At 41.6% G+C, this 18,506-nt stretch overlaps 1 protein-coding gene across 1 annotated transcript; it reads left to right on the forward strand.

The window, feature by feature from the left end:
• Window positions 1-4,728: 4,728 nt before the first annotated feature.
• On the forward strand, window positions 4,729-15,702 carry slc35a3a (solute carrier family 35 member A3a). The gene is given in 9 exon segments (XM_034223645.1): window positions 4,729-5,166; window positions 5,294-5,503; window positions 6,317-6,471; window positions 6,629-6,670; window positions 6,672-6,762; window positions 9,233-9,427; window positions 13,522-13,640; window positions 13,791-13,924; window positions 14,419-15,702. Coding segments are annotated over 8 exon segments (1,017 nt in total). The 5' UTR covers window positions 4,729-5,166; window positions 5,294-5,313; the 3' UTR covers window positions 14,510-15,702.
• The last annotated feature ends 2,804 nt before the right edge of the window (window positions 15,703-18,506 follow it).

The following is an 18,506-nucleotide window of genomic DNA, read 5'->3' on the forward strand; positions in this document are numbered from 1 at the left end:
CTTACAATACATACTGTAGTAAATGTGAGGTAAAGTGTGTCGCCAATGTAACCGGTTAGAACTCAAAGTGGCGATGAGGTCTTAAAATGTATAGAAAGGGTCTTAAAAAAGGTCTTAAAAGGTATTACATTTGACTTCAGGATTCCTGCATATACCCTGTATTTGTTTTTGTCAAAAAGTACCTATTAATTTAGGGGAGTAAATATCAAACGCTTAGAGAAGTAATGGAGTAGAGATTACGGTACTGCACATTGGAATAAATGATGTTGTGAAACAACAGTCAGAAGTGCTGAAAGAAGACTTTAAAACTTGGAAACTGTCAGCTCTCTAAATGCGGAAGTGTTCATCAGTGGCCCTCTACCGCCAGTCAGAAGAGGAGTGGAGAGATTCAGCAGATTGTTTGCACTGAATACTTGGCTTTCAACTGCCTGTACTGACCATTCTGTCCATTTCATTGACAATTTTAACTTTTTCTGGGACCGCAGAGATCTTTTTAAGGCAGATGGAGTTTGCCTGAACAAGTCAGGAGAGAAATTGTTTATCTCTAACATATTCAACTGCCTGCGTAATCTTTCTGTTAGCTTTGCCAAGGACAAGCAACAAGAGGAATCAAAACAAGAGAAAGACACAACACATCGCTAAGAAAACCTTGAAGATGTATCACTGCACCCGCCTGAGGAATGTCTTGATTATGGGAAACCTATGAGACAAATGGAGGAGTTTCCACCGCCCCTATCACCTTTGAGGATACTGTTCCTTCACCCCACAGCTCTCTCTACTCACCCTCGCCCACCCTCCTGGAGATCGCTGAACACATGAAGGAGATACAGGATGGCACCAATTCCTTCCTGGAGTTCAATGACCGCATTAAGGCGATACACAGGGTTGGCAGCATGTCCTTTACCCCCGCCCCTCAACAACGCCCACAGAGACCCGCACCATCTCCCCCGTCTTCATCACCGTGCCTACCTCAACCACCTCCCCCCCTTCAAGACACCATCTGCGGTCACCGAAGCCTGATAAGAATGTGTGTGTACAAAACGCAGCAAACTCTTACTGATATGTGCTGGGTCCAGGCTCAAGGGCGTATGGCACTCTCAACTCTTTCCAGGACATGCCGGGGCCCTGCCTACCAGTAGCCATCAGCTTAGAAACAGGAAGCGCTCAAACGTTTGTGTGAGTTCATCAAATTTAGCAGTGACTCCATGTCAGCCACAGCTTGTCACAACAAATCTGACTGATAGTGTATTTAACAAACTTAAACTAGCTTTATTAAATGTTAGGTCATTGGCAGAAAAAACGTTTTTAATCAATTATTTTATCACTGAGCACAATCTTGATATTATGTTTTTAACGGAAACTTGGATTGAACAAAATAACAGTGCAGTTGTTCTTATCAAATCAACCCCTCCCAACTTTAGTTTTATGAGTCAGGAAATAATGCATAAGAGAGGAGGTGGAGTTGCTATTTTGTTCAATGATTCCATTCAATGCAGGAAGACATCTTATGGGAACTTTGCTTCTTTTGAATATGTGGCCCTTCAGCTGAAATGCTCCTCTCGAGCTCTGTTCCTAAATATCTATAGACCACCCAAATACTGTGCAAGCTTTTTTGATGACTTTACTGAACTGCTGTCAATACTGTGTATTGACTTTGACCGTCTAGTTATTGTTGGTGATTTTAACATCCATGTTGACAACCCCCAGGACAGAGGGGCTAAAGAACTGTTTTGTGTTCTTGATAACTATGGACTGACTCAGCATGTGACGGAGCCCACGCACAATAAGGGGCACACTCTGGACTTAATTATCTCAAAGTGTCTGAATATCTCTAAGGTTGTGGTGACTGATGTTGCACTCTCTGATCATTCCTGTGTTTTCTTAGAGAGCTCTATTTCTGTTCACAAAAATGTTCAAAAAGAGGTAACCACAAAGCGATATTGAACTGAAAATACTAGGGAAATGTTTACTCAGAATTTTTCTTCCACACTTGCCCCTGCTAACATCTCAGTAAATGAGCTAGTAGATCATTTTAATTAAAAAATTAAAAAGATTATAGATGCCATTGCTTCAACTAAGGTAAAGGAAGTGACTGGCAAGAAAATATCTCCATGGAGAAAGGCCATGACCGTGAAAACAGAAAAAGTGTGTCGAAAAGCTGAACGTAGGTGGCGAAAAACAAATCTCCAGGTTAATTATGAAATCTATAAAGAGAGACTTGGCTTTTATAATTTGGAATTGAAAATTGCACGACAGTCTTTCTTCTCTGACATCATTGCCAAAAACAAAAACACCGTTGACAGAATAACAAACCCCCCAGTGTCAGTAGCCTCTGAATTTCTATCCACCAGGGCCGGCAATGAATTTGCCTCCTTCTTCACTGACACAATTCAGAACATTAGACAAGCAGTCAGTGCCTCTGCATCAGGTACAGCAAATGTTTTGTCCCTGTGTCCACCTAATATCAATTCAAACACCATGACACAATTCCATCAGATTAATGATAAAAACCTAGAGGACATTATACAACTTCTTAAATCCTCCTCCTTCTGCCTTGATATTATTCCAACAGGATTTTTCAAAAATGTTCTTCATTGCATGGCCTCAGATCTACTTCATATAGTAAACAAGTCTCTTTACTCAGGTGTTTTTCCACAGGCCCTGAAAACTGCAGTCATTAAACCGCTCTTAAAAAATAATAATCTTGATGCTTCAGTAATGAACAATTACAGGCCAATATCAAATCTGCCATTTCTAGGTAAAATCATTGAAAAAGTAGTTTTTCAACAGTTGAGTAATTTCTTGCATTTAAATAACTGTTTGGATGTGTTCCAGTCAGGCTTTGGACCAAACCACAGCACTGAGACTGCTCTCGCAAAGGTTTTCAATGACATCCACTTAAACACAGACAGTGGCAGAACCTCAGTGTTAGTATTATTAGATCTCAGCGCTGTGTTTGACACTGTTGACCACAACATATTACTAGACCGACTGGAAAACTGGGTGGGACTTTCGGCAACAGTTCTAAATTGGTTTGAATCCTACTTAAAGGACAGAAACAACTTTGTTTCTATAGGTAAATACACATCTGAGTTGACAAATATGACATGTGGGGTTCCTCAAGGCTCCATCTTGGGGCCTCTTCTCTTTAACTCTTCTCATGCTACTACAGGCTCAGATAATGAAAAACAACAAAATAAGTTACCATAGCTATGCGGATAACACCCACATTTACATAACCATTTCACCAGGAGACTATGCTCCAATTCTAACACTGAGTAAGTGCATTGAACAAATCAATGATTGGATGTGTCAGAACTTTCTCCAATTAAACAAAGGTAAAACTGAGGTAATGGTTTTTGGAGCCAAGGCAGAACGTATAAAAGTTAGCGCTGAGCTTCAGTCTGCAATGTTCAAAACAACAGATAAAGCCAGAAATCTAGGTGTAGTCATGGACTCTGACCTGAGTTTCAACAGTCACATTAAAACAGTTACTAAATCAGCCTACTATCACATAAAGAATATATCTAGGATAAAAAGACTAATGTCACAGCAGGATTTGGAAAAACGTGTCCATGCTTTTATCTTCAGTAGACTGGACTACTGTAATGGTGTCTTTACAGGTCTCACTAAAAAATCTATTAGAAAGCTGCAGCTAATTCAGAACGCCGCTGCTCGAGTCCTCACTGACACTAAGAAAGTGGATCACATCACTCCAGTTCTGAAGTCTTTACACTGGCTTCCTGTGTGTCAAATAATTGATTTAAAAAATACTGCTGCTGGTTTATAAAGCATTGAATGGTTTAGGCCCAAAATACACTTCTGACCTCCTGCTAAATTATGAACCATCCAGAACTCTCAGGTCATCAGGGACTGGTCAGCTTTCTGTCCCCAGCATTCAGTTATTATGCTCCAAATATCTGGAACAAACTACCAGAAACATGCAGGTCCGCTGCAACTCTTACTACTTTTAAATCCAGACTGAAGACATATCTTAAACTGCACTGTAACTTTTATTATCTTTGCTTTTTAATGTCTTTCCTTTTTGTAAAGCACTTTGAATTGCCCCCAAAGGTAGTTAAAGTCATTATTTGGGCTAAAGTCCCCTCGTAGGTGGTTAAAGTCCCATACGTGTGCCGTTTTGGTTTGAAGACCCTGGTTCGCGGAGGACACCAAAAAAGTCCTAGAAAAGACAACTTAAACTTAACTAATGTGCATTTAAAGAAAAGAGGAATAGTTTTGGCAAAAACTAAAAGGTACCATGGGGTCAGATTATAATTTTCCAAAGGGGGATTCGTTCAGATGTGTGTATCTCACACTGCACTGTAACTGTGATTCATGTATCTTTGCTTTTAAATGAGTGTTTTTAAATGCCATTTTATATCATTGCTTATAAATGAGTGTTTTTAGATATCATTTCATAATATGTTTCTTAAATACTATTATTGTCTTGCATTTTTGTAAAGCACTTTGAATTGCCTTGTGTTGAAATGTGCTATATAAATAAACTTGCCTTGCCTTGCCTAGAGATAGGACTACAAATCAGCATAGAATAAAAAAAAACTCAAATTAGCATTTTAAATTGCATTTAAGTACAGTACTTTCAATAAATATACTGAATTACTTTCCACTACTACCTTAACATCTAATATCTTAAAGTTAATTACCAGTCCAGCAGGGGGCAGTGGTTCGCGCAGGAAGCTTTAACCAAACACACGAAGAAGAAACCTGTACACGGAAGTCATCCAGGATTTGGATATTTTTTCACATGGATGAGATTTGCTATCCTTATTTAGACTTTCTAGGCATAGTTTTCTCCTTCCTCTAGTGGTAAGTCACACTGTAATGGCGGTAAAAGATGGAGCCGGCGGTGCAGAAACGCTGATAAGATAACGCGCAGCTATCAGCAGTAGACGGCGGATATCAGTGCGGGTCAATGGACTTGAAATGCTGCTGTTTTGACAGCTGGGTTCAGTCTCCAGTACCTGGTCTGCGAGACACCTGCTGAGGACACACACCTGCTGAGGACACACACCACCCGACGATTCAACCCTAAAGACGGGGTTACTTTATATAGAGACGCATATCTACTATCAGTAAAGTTGCTTTTAAAGCGCCATTGGAGAAGAGCCAACTGCGACTTCTCTTCTCAGCATTGTTTGCTCAGTGAGTATTACCTTATGGTATTACCCCATTTCCCCCCCTACATATCCTCAACTCCTGACTTTGCTCAGCTTACACTTAACCTAACATTTGACTTGGACTTTATCCTTTTACCTTTTTCTGTGTCCAGCCTCACACCGACCTGTGGCCATGGCCTCTACCCGGCTGAAGTACCTCTCTCTGGGCGTGCTGGTGTTCCAGACCACCTCCCTGGTGCTTACCATGCGGTACTCCCGCACCCTGCAGGCGGACGGCCCGCGGTACCTTGCCTCCTCCGCCGTAGTGGTGGCTGAGGTCATGAAGATCTTTACCTGTGTGCTGCTCGTCTTCAAAGAGCACAGTGAGTGAACGCCAACACAACGCACCAAACCACCTCCTCACTTGAGAATAAAGAAAGTATCACGATATTTCAAAAGGATTTTGAATCAACACAATGAAGAGTTTGATATATAGATAGATCATTAGTTGAGGTAACATAATGACTAAGTGGGTAAAGGCATGTAATAAAACAGCTGGAACAGTCTGGTAAATACAGAAAATAGCTAGATTTCAATAACAGAAATCTAAGACGGGGCATTTCCTTATATTTGATTTACACCTTTCCTACTGCAAAAAGCTATTTACTAAATAATGTTAAACCTGGAAGCCCCTCAGATCTGAAACCTAGACTGACATTGGATGTTATTCTACACAGGTACAGCTTTTTTTTTAAACAATACCATATAGCCATTGAACTACTATTACTTCAGAAATATATAGTGTTCTGCACTACAAACCACTTTTACTGCGAGTATATCGAAGTCAACAAAGTAAAAACTTTACTTACAACACACTGCTTTGTCATCTTTGCTTAAGTATGACAATTCAGACATGTAAAGATCTAAGATAGATCGATGAGAGTCAAAGGAAAAGGGTTAGAAATGGAGAGTTCAGAGGGATATAAATAGAAAGGAGAGTGTGTTAACTAAATGTTTAAGAACAGTATTGCTTTGATGTATATTTGTATTATTCTGTAAATAAAAAATGTCATACGTTTTTTAAATCATGATATTTTTGGATCTTTAGGTCCCTGTGAGATGGCACATTTCTTTTTTGGGTCTCAATCTGAAATAGTTTGACGTCCCTGATCGGTAATTGTTTTTCCTTTCTTTAGATTATAGCTTGCGAGCTCTGAACAGCATTCTGCGTCAGGAAATTGCCCACAAACCCATCGAGACGCTGAAGCTGGCGATTCCCTCGGGGATCTACACGCTGCAGAACAACCTGCTGTACGTCGCCCTGTCCAACCTTGACGCTGCCACTTACCAGGTACAGCCGGGCCGTCTGAGGAGGAGGTGTATCAAGACATAAATAACTCACAGCATGACTCAGTGTACCACACACAGGTGCTGATGTGCCTTTCTGAGACATTCAGCAATCAGCACATCCTTGTTGATGACAGGTTCCCCCCCGTTATCTCCATCAGGTGACGTATCAGCTGAAGATCCTCACCACGGCTCTGTTCTCCCGTGTCCATGCTGGGGGCCCGCAGGCTGGGCGTCTACCAGTGGCTCTCGCTGCTCATCCTCATGGCTGGAGTGGCTTTTGTGTGCAGGTCCAGTACAGCTTCTTCTACTTTTCCTTTACACCTTGTTGAAATTGGAAATCACAATATTCACCGTCATCCTCTCTGGTTTCTCCTAATGTTGAAATAACTGTAAGAACACATCCTATAAGTCTAGGAACATGTATTGTATGATCTAGGGCCCTTTTGTTCCAGAGTTATGATGCAGTCTAAGCTATTCATCCTCTAAAAGAGTTACTACTATACATTCAGTGTAATCATTATCCTCTTACATCCAAGGTTACCTAAATGTGGTTTTTATATCATTGTAACTCAATATATTTGCGATTGCGCTGTAAGACGTAGGGCTGCTCGATTATGGCAAAATCATAATCTCGATTATTTGGGTCCAATAATTGTAATTGCGATTATTCCATTGACTTTGAAACATCCATTTATTGGAGAAAAAATGTGAACAGTATGTTTTTAATAGTTGATTACCCTGAACTTTAAGTATATTCAACTGAGAAAAGAATAGTATAATAAAAAAATAATCATTTTATTTAGATTATGTTGTTTTCGTAATCGTTGCAAGCCGTAATCGCGATTTAAAATACGATTTTAATTGAGCAGCCCTAGTAAGATGTTTGAAGAGGTATCCTTGAGATCTGGATAGTTGCAGTGGGTATTTTTCTCTTTTCTCAGACTTTGGAAGGCTACTCGTGTTAAAAAAAAAAAAGTACTATGCGTTCCTCCAGCTTGAAATAGTTTTTAGTTCAATCTGGCCAGATGTAGATTTCACAAGGTCATTTACAGCATTATTCCTCTACTGCTGAAGGCTTTAGAGACAGCATGTCATAAATACCCTTTCCCATCTTAAGAAGAAAGAGATATAGCCAACTTTGTTTATTAAGCATTAACTCCCGCTCTGTAACTGGAAGTTTGCCTAGTTTGTGTTTTAATTAATTACAGCAAGCTCTTACTTCTTCTAGTGGCCTGATATAGAAATAAATCTCAGTGGGAGTTATGTGGTTATATAAAGGTTAGAAAAATAAACCTAATAAAGAGGCCTGAACTGGTCTCTGAATACATATTGGCCACTGCTCACTAATAATAATAATTAATTTATTTCTAATAGCGCTTTTCTTGAACCCAAAGACTACGAGGGGACGAGCTGGTGAATGTGTCAGTAAACAAGAGACTGTTGTGATATCTCGCCTCCGCTCCTTAGGGAAACAAAGACAATACCAGTCAGTTAGTATTTCACAGGATGTTATCTTACTGCTGACGTGGCAGAAAAATAGACAGTGTGGAGGAGGACATGAAGATACATCTTCAAAAATCGAAAGGATATGATTGGTTATTTACCACACCTCCTGAAGGCTCAGTGATCACACATGATGACACATGTCCTTTTGCACCTACAAAACAATAGACAAGCTTAAGGGATGGCATGCTAAGAAATAGTTGGCCTATCTTGATTTACAACATTTCCTTTTCACTTCATTTTCAAGGTTTATGTTGTTACTTCTCACTCAGCAGGGTTTGTTTTGGCGACTGGAGGGGGTAAAGAGGAGGCAGGCAAACAGCATCTTGTTCCAAAAGTTGTTAACATACTGAAAATATCTCTTTTTAAAGAATGGCTCTGACTTGTGTGGATATTTTGTGTTTTTATCCAAAGGAAAAGTGCAGTAGCTACAATATTTTTCTTACTACGCACAACAATAATCATCTTTTTTTTTGCACCCAATTTCCTGCTTACTGCAGCACATAATGCTCTGCAGCACTTTTACAACTTGGCAAAGCTGTGACGATGCATTTGTATGAAATTGAGTCCGGCTTCTAAGAGCGTTTTATTGTTCACCATTACAGAGGGTGCAGACCTTATTAAGTGCATGTGTGTAGACATTGAATTGGAACTTGGATACTTAGTCATTGGGCAATACAGGACATTTTTTATAGAAACTTCTTGCCTCAAGCAAAGTGAGAGAATTGATACCTCCCTCACAACTTCCATTTAAGTATAAATCTAGCTAGTATGCTACATTTTGTACTAACTGGAAGAAGGGGAAAACAGTTAGCATATTATTTTGTTGTTACTGCATATTTGTATTCTTTTATTAACTTCTGATCACTCTTAGCTCAGTATTATGCCCTTTTTATATATACTTTTTTTTTTACTTTTAAAGTCAGAATGTGTAGCATTTGTCTGGAGCAGTTCATAAACACACATTCTAACAAAACATCCCAAACCCTGTTAAATACAGGCAGAGTTCATGTCAAATGACTAAAGGGGATTATTTTTGTATTTGAGTCTAAAGGCTACATAATATTTGTAGGTAAATCCTACACATTCTGCCTATTAGTCAACCGTCTAGCTTTCCCAACGGATTTTAATTTTAATATGTCTGTTTTGGCAACTTAGCTATCCCATTTAAAAAAAACAATTAAATGTACCTTTGTTTCTAACTACCCTTTCAAAGGTCATAAGTGATCTCTTAGAATTGAGGTGTATTACAACCCGAGTGCTCCTCTTGTGTTTGCAGTGGCCCTCTGAGTCTGTGGTGGACCCCGAGAAGAAGGCCCTCTCTGCGGGCTCCCAGTTTGTCGGTGTGGCAGCCGTCCTGGTGGCCTGCTGCTCCAGTGGCTTCGCTGGGGTTTACTTTGAGAAGATCCTGAAGGAGAGCAAGCAGAGCGTCTGGGTGCGCAACATCCAGCTAGGTCAGTGTCCCTCCATCAGTCTGATCCATATACCAGCTGTTCTCACAGAGGAAATGTGTATGATGTTTAATCAATGCATGTCCATCAACAAAGGAACTCTGTAGTGAGATGTCGTTGAAAATACCGCTGTGTTTCTGAAGAGAGCTCTTGTGCGTTTCATTTCTTCCCCGCGCAGAAAGCCAGCTGAGCTTTTTACCTCCGATGTGTTTCTGTTAAGATGAATGTTCCTGTCTAGTTTATTTTTACCCTGGAGCGCGTGAGGCATGAGTTAAGTCTCCTGCGATTCCTGGTGTGAGCTTGGAGCTTTTTCACCTGCAATGAGGGTTGGAGCCAGGGCTCTCGACTAACTTTTTTCACCATCCTCCCGGAACCGTCCCGAAATACAATCTAAGCCGTCCCGAAATTAATGTGGACCGTCCCGAATATAAAATGTTACTTTTTCTACATTATCATTAGTTAAAATCATTCAAAGTGACCTTTAACATAAATAAAACATCATACAAATCATTAGATGATAATTCATCAACCTTTTTATTTGAGTAAATCATCATCAATCACATAAACAAGGCCAATATATTTAAACAAACACACACAACGAGAAAATTACTCTAATATTGAATCCAATCAAGTCCCATCCAATTAACAAAACAATCCAATACTGTCCTGAAGACAGAACCCAGAGTAACCACTAACCAGGATGACAGTCTGTAACAGTCAGGAGACCTTTACAAACGGCCCCGCCCCCTCGCACACAGACGGGAGAGAGATCTCGTCTGGATTGGAAAGCTCGAAAATACATCAAAGACGCATGTTGTAGTCTTATTGCATATTAGAAACGGGGTTGGCGAAACTAAAACTGCGATATAATGTGTATGTAGCAATAATACATGACATATATTTTTTAAATGTCTCCAGTACCGTTAAAAAGTCCGATAACGTCGGAGCTTAACGTTACCACCACTGTCTTTAATAATTCCGGCCCGTGGCCCGTTTAATACCGGGGCTCGGTACCCATCCCTACATGGGGAGAGGCGCATCATATTGCTAAGGACTAAATACGATGGAGGGTTCTCTTCTCAGCCTTATTACCCATAGGGGATGAAGAGGAGTAAGTAAATAAAGAGGCCGGCGCTCCAGGGTCTGGTTCTGCTGTGCGTTTTTGTGATGTAACGGTAAAACATTTCAGAATTCCTCAACGGGATGCCATTGTCATTGTACATCACTCAACCCGCGAAATACACACACTCACTCAGTACATAGCTAGACCCGCGAATTTGCAGGCCAGGAATTAACGCACAGCCAGCTGGGCGGCTGGCTGACAGCCAGCGGCACAGCTGTAGCTACATGTGTGTGTATTTCGCGGGTTGCTAAATGTTTTGTGCGTGTGTGTTTATGTTGACAAGGAGGTTTAATAACTGTGTGCTACACAAAACGTGCAGTCGGTTTCATTTTCATTTCCGTTTTGTGTAGAGTTAGCAGGGTATTTTTATTTTAACTCTCGTCCCAAATTCGTCCCAAAATTATTTTTTATCCTCCCCGACACTATTTTTTTCGACGACGGGACGTCCTTAAGCTCGAGCCCTGGTTGGAGCCTAGATCTGCAACGAGAGCAGGGAGGAAAGTGCTGTGTGGCTTGTTGTTTTTGTTGTTGTTAGTAAAAAGAGTGCTTCAAGAAAAATGATAAAGGACATGGGGAATAAATGCTAAAACTCTTGATTGAATACTTTTTATAATCCTATTGTTAAAGTCATTTGAGAAGTTAAATGCCAGCCATTTGTCTTATTTCATATGATTGTTAGTGGATATATTTGGGCTTTGGTGTGTTGTAAAGACAAATTAGGCAATATAAAGTAACCCTTGAAAGAGGTACCCTTACGGCCCATCCACACAGCGGCGTGCGTTGAAAGCTTCACTATTCACTTTGAATGGGGTGACGTCACTTTTTGCCGAACCTCATTGTGGGAAGCGAAGCGGAGCTTTGCTGGCGTGGCTCGCTGCAAAAGTTGAGCAATGTTCAACTTTTGAAGCCTCGGCAGAAGCGTCAGCCAATTGAATCATATGCCAGTACAAGCTCTAGCCAATCAAACCGCTGCTTGTGTGTCAGGGGCGGGAGATTCATGTGATTGGTTGTTGGTCGAGTTTCAGACACGCCCGCCGGCAAGCTTCAACGCACGCTGCTGTGTGGACGGGCCGTGAATATGAAGCTAGAGCCAGGAGACTGTTAAACCTTCTTTAGTATAAAGACAGAAAGTTGTTTGTTTAATCGGTACTCAACCAAAATGTTTGTTTTGGTTATGTGCTGAATATTCCTTGGCCAGGCGCAAGGACAAAACATTGACACATTTTAATTTGCTTGCAGGCTTTACTTGCATGCAGCCCTGTGTGCTATTCAAATACACAGCAATGTTGGATTTTCTTTCTCTTTGTTAAAGAGAGACAAAATTACTTTGATCATATTTTCCTTAACCGATTGTCGAACCTCAGATTGAGGAGGAACAATGCGGATTCCGTCCTGGTCATGGAACAACGGATCAGCTTTTTACTCTCGCAATGATCCTGGAGGGGGCTTGGGAGTACGCTTATCCGGTCTACATGTGTTTTGTAGACTTGGAGAAGCCGTATCACCGAGTTCCCAGGGAGTTACTGTGGGAGGTGCTGCGGGAGTATGGGGTGAGGGGGTCTCTACTCAGGGCCATCCAATCTCTGTACTCCCAAAGCGAGAGCTGTGTCCGGGTCCTCGGCAGTAAGTCGGACCCATTTCCGGTGAGGGTTGGCCTCCGCCAGGGCTGCGCTTTGTCACCAATCCTGTTTGTAATATACATGGATCGGATTTCGAGGCGTAGTCATGGGGGAGGGGGTCTGCAGTTCGGTGGACTAAGGATTGCACCACTGCTTTTTGCAGATGATGTGGGTTCTAATGGCTTCATCGGTCCTGCGACCTTCAGCACTCACTGGATCGGTTCGCAAACCGAGTGTGAAGCGGCTTGGGATGAGGATCAGCACCTCCAAATCTGAGGCCATGGTTCTCAGCAGGAACCGATGGACTGTCCACTCCAAGTAGGGAATGAGTCCTTACCCCCAAGGTGAAGGAGTTCAAGTATCTCGGGGTCTTGTTCTTGAGTGAGGGAACAATGGAGCGTGAGATGGGCCGGAGAATCGGAGCAGCGGGAGCGGTACTGGCAGTCGCTTTAACCGCACGTTGTGAACGAAAAGAGAGCTGAGCCAGAAGGCAAAGCTCTCTGTCTACCGGGCCATTTTCGTTCCTACCCTCACCCATGGTCATGAAGGATGGGTTCAATGACCGAAAGAACGAGATCGCGGATACAAGCGGCCGAGATGGGTTTTCTCCGCAGGGTGGCTGGTGATCTCCCTTAGGGATAAGGTGAGAAGTTCGGTCATCTGGGAGGGACTCGGAGTTGAGCCGCTCCTCCTTCGGGTCGAAAGGAGCCAGTTGAGGTGGTTCGGGCACCTAGTTAGGATGCCACCTGGGTGCCTTCCTAGGGAGGTGTTCCAGGCACGTCCAGCTGGGAAGAGACCAAGGGGTAGACCTAGGACCAGGTGGAGGGATTATATCTCTTCGCTGGTCTGGGAGCGCCTTGGGATCCCCCAGTCAGAGCTGGTTGATGTCGCCAGGGAAAAGAAAGTTTGGGGCTCTCTGCTGGAACTGCTACCCCCGTGACCCGACCACGGATAAGCGGGAGAAGATGGATGGATGGATGGATGGATATTTGCCTTAACTGTCACTGTATGCTCCTGAGAATAGTGCATGAAAACAGATCATTTAGTTTGTAAAAGTCAGCGCACACAAAGGAAATAACCAATCAGACAGAGCCAGGAGTAATTAACGGCAAACTGTCAAACCAGGCAGCGGTGATCCAATATGGATCTAGATAGGAGTTTTTGATTTGATTTTGTCTTCATTTGGGGGGAAAACCTCTAATATTGTTGGGATAAAGGGACAGTTTCAGCCAATGAAAAAACATGACCTTCCCTATCCTTTGGCCATATTGTAATAGTATTATTCTGATGACTTCGGGATGATATCTTTAGACAGATCTTCAGCTCACTTAATTATGTTTGTGTGTGTTTTCCAGGGATGTTCGGCCTGGTGTTTGGCCTCTTTGGGATGATGGCCTACGATGGAGAGAGGGTGAGGGAGTCGGGGATGTTCCAGGGATACAACACCGTCACCTGGGCCGTTGTAGTGCTGCAGGTAACGCTCACGATATGTTTTCCCTCACCAAACTGTCAGATCTAACATCCAGCCTCTGGGGTAACACACTCTTCTTTTCATGGATCAGAGGCCCTCTCGGCCCGCTCATGCTTTCGTCCATCTGCGTCCGTGTGTTTGTTTTTTCTCCAGGCGCTGGGTGGTCTGGTCATAGCAGCGGTCATCAAGTACGCAGACAATATCCTGAAGGGCTTCGCCACATCGCTCTCCATCATCCTGTCAACGCTTATATCCTACTTCTGGCTACAGGACTTCGAGCCCACTGGGTAAAGGAAGCACCCACTCATTTTCTTTCTTCCTTCTCTGTTTGACAAATCACCTCTGGCTGGCAGACAACTCACAGCTCCATCGTTTCTTTTATGTCGCTTCGATAACTGGACACTTTTACATTCAAAATCATAATTCGTCCATCTGTATATCAATTCTTCACACTGTGCATTGATATTTAATTGAATAGGCTATTTCTTGCACACTCAATGTTAATAATATACTGCTTTTTTATTTGGGTTAGCTGTAATTGGCCCCTCATGGTGTATATTTGACAGATAGCCTTCAGATATTTATCTTTCACTGTCATTAATTATATATCTTAGTTTTTAAGTTCGGTTTTATTTTCTATTCTGAGATGTTTATATTTCTTTTGTACTCCCTTTCATTATCACATTGTGTGCAATGCCTTGTTGACATGCTGCTGGGACAAAAGAAAATCCCAACTCTGGATCAATAAAGTACATCGAGCTGATGGTTTTGTCGTCCACAGCGTGTTCTTCGTGGGGGCCATGTTGGTCATCACGGCCACTTTCCTCTACGGCTACGAAGGAAAGCCGTCCCCCAACCCCAGCAGGGCGTAAAGACCCCCCCGGCTGACACTACAGCAGCAGCAGCATGAGGTCCTGTACAAGCGTCAAGACGTGGAGTTGAAAGGAGGACAGAGAGCTGGAGAAAAACGAAGGCAAAGGTCATTATCATTATAGTGTGATCACAAAGAGGAGGAGGAGGTAAGACGTTCAGGACAAAAATAAGGGTACAAATAAAAAGCAAGCAAATCGCAGAGATGGGTCTCTCACCAAAAGTGCCTCAGCTGAGACGAAAACTGGGGAAACAGGATTGTATGTTTTTCTTTCCGCTGTAGAGACAATCCTGGCTGCCACACCTCTAGATCCGGAGAGGTATTCTTGGACCGACTGATTGTCTTCATAAAGTCACTGTCACTGTTACTGCCATATCTGAAACACCTATACACAACAGGATTACAGAGGCAGCCATGTAGACATTTCTCTTCAAAACCAAATGTTTTTTTAGACTTAGTGCAACTTTTAGCCCACATTGTCGGCTTGTTCCCCTCAGAGTTGCGGTATGTATTGCTCTGACAGTCTTTCTTGTTCCTCTTTGAGCTCTCAAAGCATATTTTAGGCCCCCTGAAATGAGCCTTCACAGCCATTGTTCCTTGCCCTGTCTCAACCTGTCTCCATTAACGCTCAACGCACCTTTACTATAACTAGTATTGCTTCCTAAATGTCTCCCATGTTACATTTTGTTCAGCTATTTTTGGAAACAGTTTTTGTTGCCAGGGAACATATAGTCTTCAGGATGTCTTTGATAGCATGTACGGTGACAGAGTTACTGTCTGCTGTGGTGCAGTTTACTCTGTTAAAGTCATCTGGGTGTATGAATAAAATGATACAGAAACTAATCAGAAATACTGTAACAGGGGTTATGGTTGGAAGATTTTGATTTTCTTTCAGTAAGAAGGACAGTTTGATTTGTATGTACAACTTGAAATTATGTTAATCATGGGCGTTAATAATCAGCACCATTTCAATTGTAATCTAAATGAAATGTCTGTTTAATTTACGAATGATTAGTTAGAAAGTTAAGACATTCCAAAGCCACTAATTATAAACATCCAGCTCTTTAAGTCCTGTGCTCTGAACAATATATGTATATTGTTAATTGTTGTTGCAAAGTAATCAAAGTTGACATGAGGCATTATTTATCATTCTTTTGGAATGATTTCTTTTCTTGATAAAGCGGGTATAATTAATAAGTTTATTATTTTGATTACTATTATTTGAATCTTTTATAAAAGAAAAATATGTTTCATTTAACTTTTCTGACTGTGTTATTGTGTTGAATTCACTGTGTATCTGCACTGAAACATACGGCCATCTACGGGGGCAAACGCGCTGCAACGAAAAACCCAAATGTGCCAGAACACATGCAAATGAAGAAACGTCTTGACCCACTTGACGACACATGCACAGCGTTTAGAAAATATTCAACAAACTGGCTAAACACCCGCAGCATTTACTTAAAGTGCTGCAAGAAGCTCAAAACACAACGGAAATGGGGACACTAAAAAGTGATGCACACAGCCACTCTCACAGAGCGGCGTGTTTCATAATTGTAGGTGTTTGGTCGGTATATTAGAAATGACTAGGTCTACTCCGATAACTAGCTAGCTTACTGCAGATTTGCAATAATATCGAAAGGAATCATGTGATCAAATTTTAAAAATAAGCTATTAAATCTTACATTTTAGGTTAGTTTCCATAGTGACCAGTTGGCCAACTTTATGATTTGTATTTTCAGTGTTTCGTTTATACAGCGCTTTTAGTAAACGCTGCGCATGTTTCGTCAAGTTGATGAAGATATCTCTATATTTGCATGTGTTTTGGCACATTTGTGTTTTTGTATTTGCATCGTTGTTGACTTTTCGGGACACACATCTTCAACAGTTCAATCAATCAGTCGACCTATGCTATATTGGACAACATATATTGTAGGGCCATACCTATACAACACGTGTTTTGCTTAAAATACCAAACGGATCATCCATTGTAGCCATGCCTCATACTGCTCATACCCCTCTTTTGCAGCCCTGTTAGAGAAACGGATTTCGGGTCCTTAGCTTGAAAGAAAAAAGAGGAGGCGGAGCTAATGCCTGATCAGAATTATACTGGAGATCAAGTTAAATTCTACTGTGATAAAACCGCATCCTGTTCTAAACCACATCAAGGATTATTTCTGAAACAGTATGGAGCTCGAATGCTTTTTCTCTTGCGGGTTTATCACAAGGTGTGTTCCTTATATTTCCTGCTCTACAGGCTCTGCAGGCTCTACAGGCTCTACAGGCTCTACAGTACAGGTTAGCTCTGAGTGTTAGTGATGCTTGCTAATGTAAACACAGACCATATTACATCCAAAACACGTCAGGCATTGTTTCTGATAGCAACTTTCGGTGGGTCCGCCGCCGATTTGACGTCATATCGGCAGCAAATCTGTATCCGCTCGTTGTACCCCCGTTTTTAAAAGATTTGGGTACGGAGGACAAGAGAAAGGGGTTTATTTTCTGACGCTGCGTGAGTTCCCTGACACACCGGCGGGGACACATATTTATGTATAAAAGACATCAAAAGTGCATTTCGCATGATAGGTCCCCTTTAAATTCTGCCATGCACTGCAGTAACACAATATCCTTGATATTCAATGTATCAGAGCGTTTTAGCATACTTGTCCCCCTGATTGCAGATTATTTTTCTCCCACAATCACAAGTCTACCTTGTCTAATTTAATACTTGGCACGTCGCCTCAGAACTGCAAAACTACATGACATGAATAAATTCACACTTTGATATTTTTGGCATTTGTTTTAATGAGTTTTAAAAACACTGCATGCAAAAGCCAGACAGTCTGAGGGAAAGGACTGTAACACGGCAGAGTTTCATGTCCTTCTTATTAAAACACCATTACCCAGCCATTTTACACCAATACCTTCATTAGACTCCAGTCAATACGCAGAACAAACACCGCTCAGTCCTCAGGCACATCTGTTAAAAGACATTCGAGGCCCTGATACACACAGACAGCACACTGTGTGGCCTCGTGGTCGAGTATAAATGTATTTTTTCACTAACATTTTATTCTAATTGGGGCAACATGTGAAAAAGGTTTCCGCTTTATTTCCCCCTATAAAAGCCTCAATCCTCTGATAGTCACAAACCTTCTTTTGATTCTCCAGTTAAAAGTGCTGCTCTAGATGTTTCCCTTGATTGTCTACATGGGCTCACTAACTGCTCCTGTGTCGTGGCTACAATAGGCATGTTGTTGAGTATGTGTGTGAAGGCTCGTTCGGTTTGCAGCAGGAGTGAAAAGCAGCAGCAGCATCGGTAAAATGTTATGGTTACATCCTCCTTCTCTCTTCATCTCTGTCTAATCGGGACCAGCTCAGCACTTCAGCTTGACCTGATTCACCGGCTCGCTGAGTGTGTACAAACTCAAAGACCTAGGCATGAATCTTCATAAAAACACTTTTTTAGAAAAGATCATAATGGCACAAGAAGATGTGTCAAACCAAACACTGCACAATCTTTAAAGAGTCTCTTCACCCAAATTGTAATAAAAAACACACATATCTTACTCCTGTCAGTATCGAGCCAAGTAGAAAGTGTCAGATTCTTAGATATATCTGTCACTGGGATTTCTGCCTTTACTCAATCCAATGGGGATGAATGGTTTGTCCCTTTTTGTGTCCAAGACTTAGACAAATTCCATTACAAAAATCAAAATCGTTTTCCTGAAGAAATAGTTCCTATGAACGCAAAGTCTGTGGATTGTTTAACTGGCTACCTCGAGGAGGAAAATATAGCCAATCTGGAAGTGCCAAATAATGCAAATGAGTTCATCGTATGGCCACTTAAGGTAAAAAAAAATGCGGTCTCCACGGCTAATTCAAGACAACTTTACTGGGGATTGGATTTCTATGCACCTTAAATGTTAAAATTATACCAAGGCTTAAGACTACATAGTCTTAAGCCTTGGTATAATTTTAACATTTAAGGTGCAGTG

Source organism: Gymnodraco acuticeps, unplaced genomic scaffold (assembly GCF_902827175.1).
Source record: "Gymnodraco acuticeps unplaced genomic scaffold, fGymAcu1.1, whole genome shotgun sequence".
NCBI lineage: Eukaryota > Metazoa > Chordata > Actinopteri > Perciformes > Bathydraconidae > Gymnodraco > Gymnodraco acuticeps.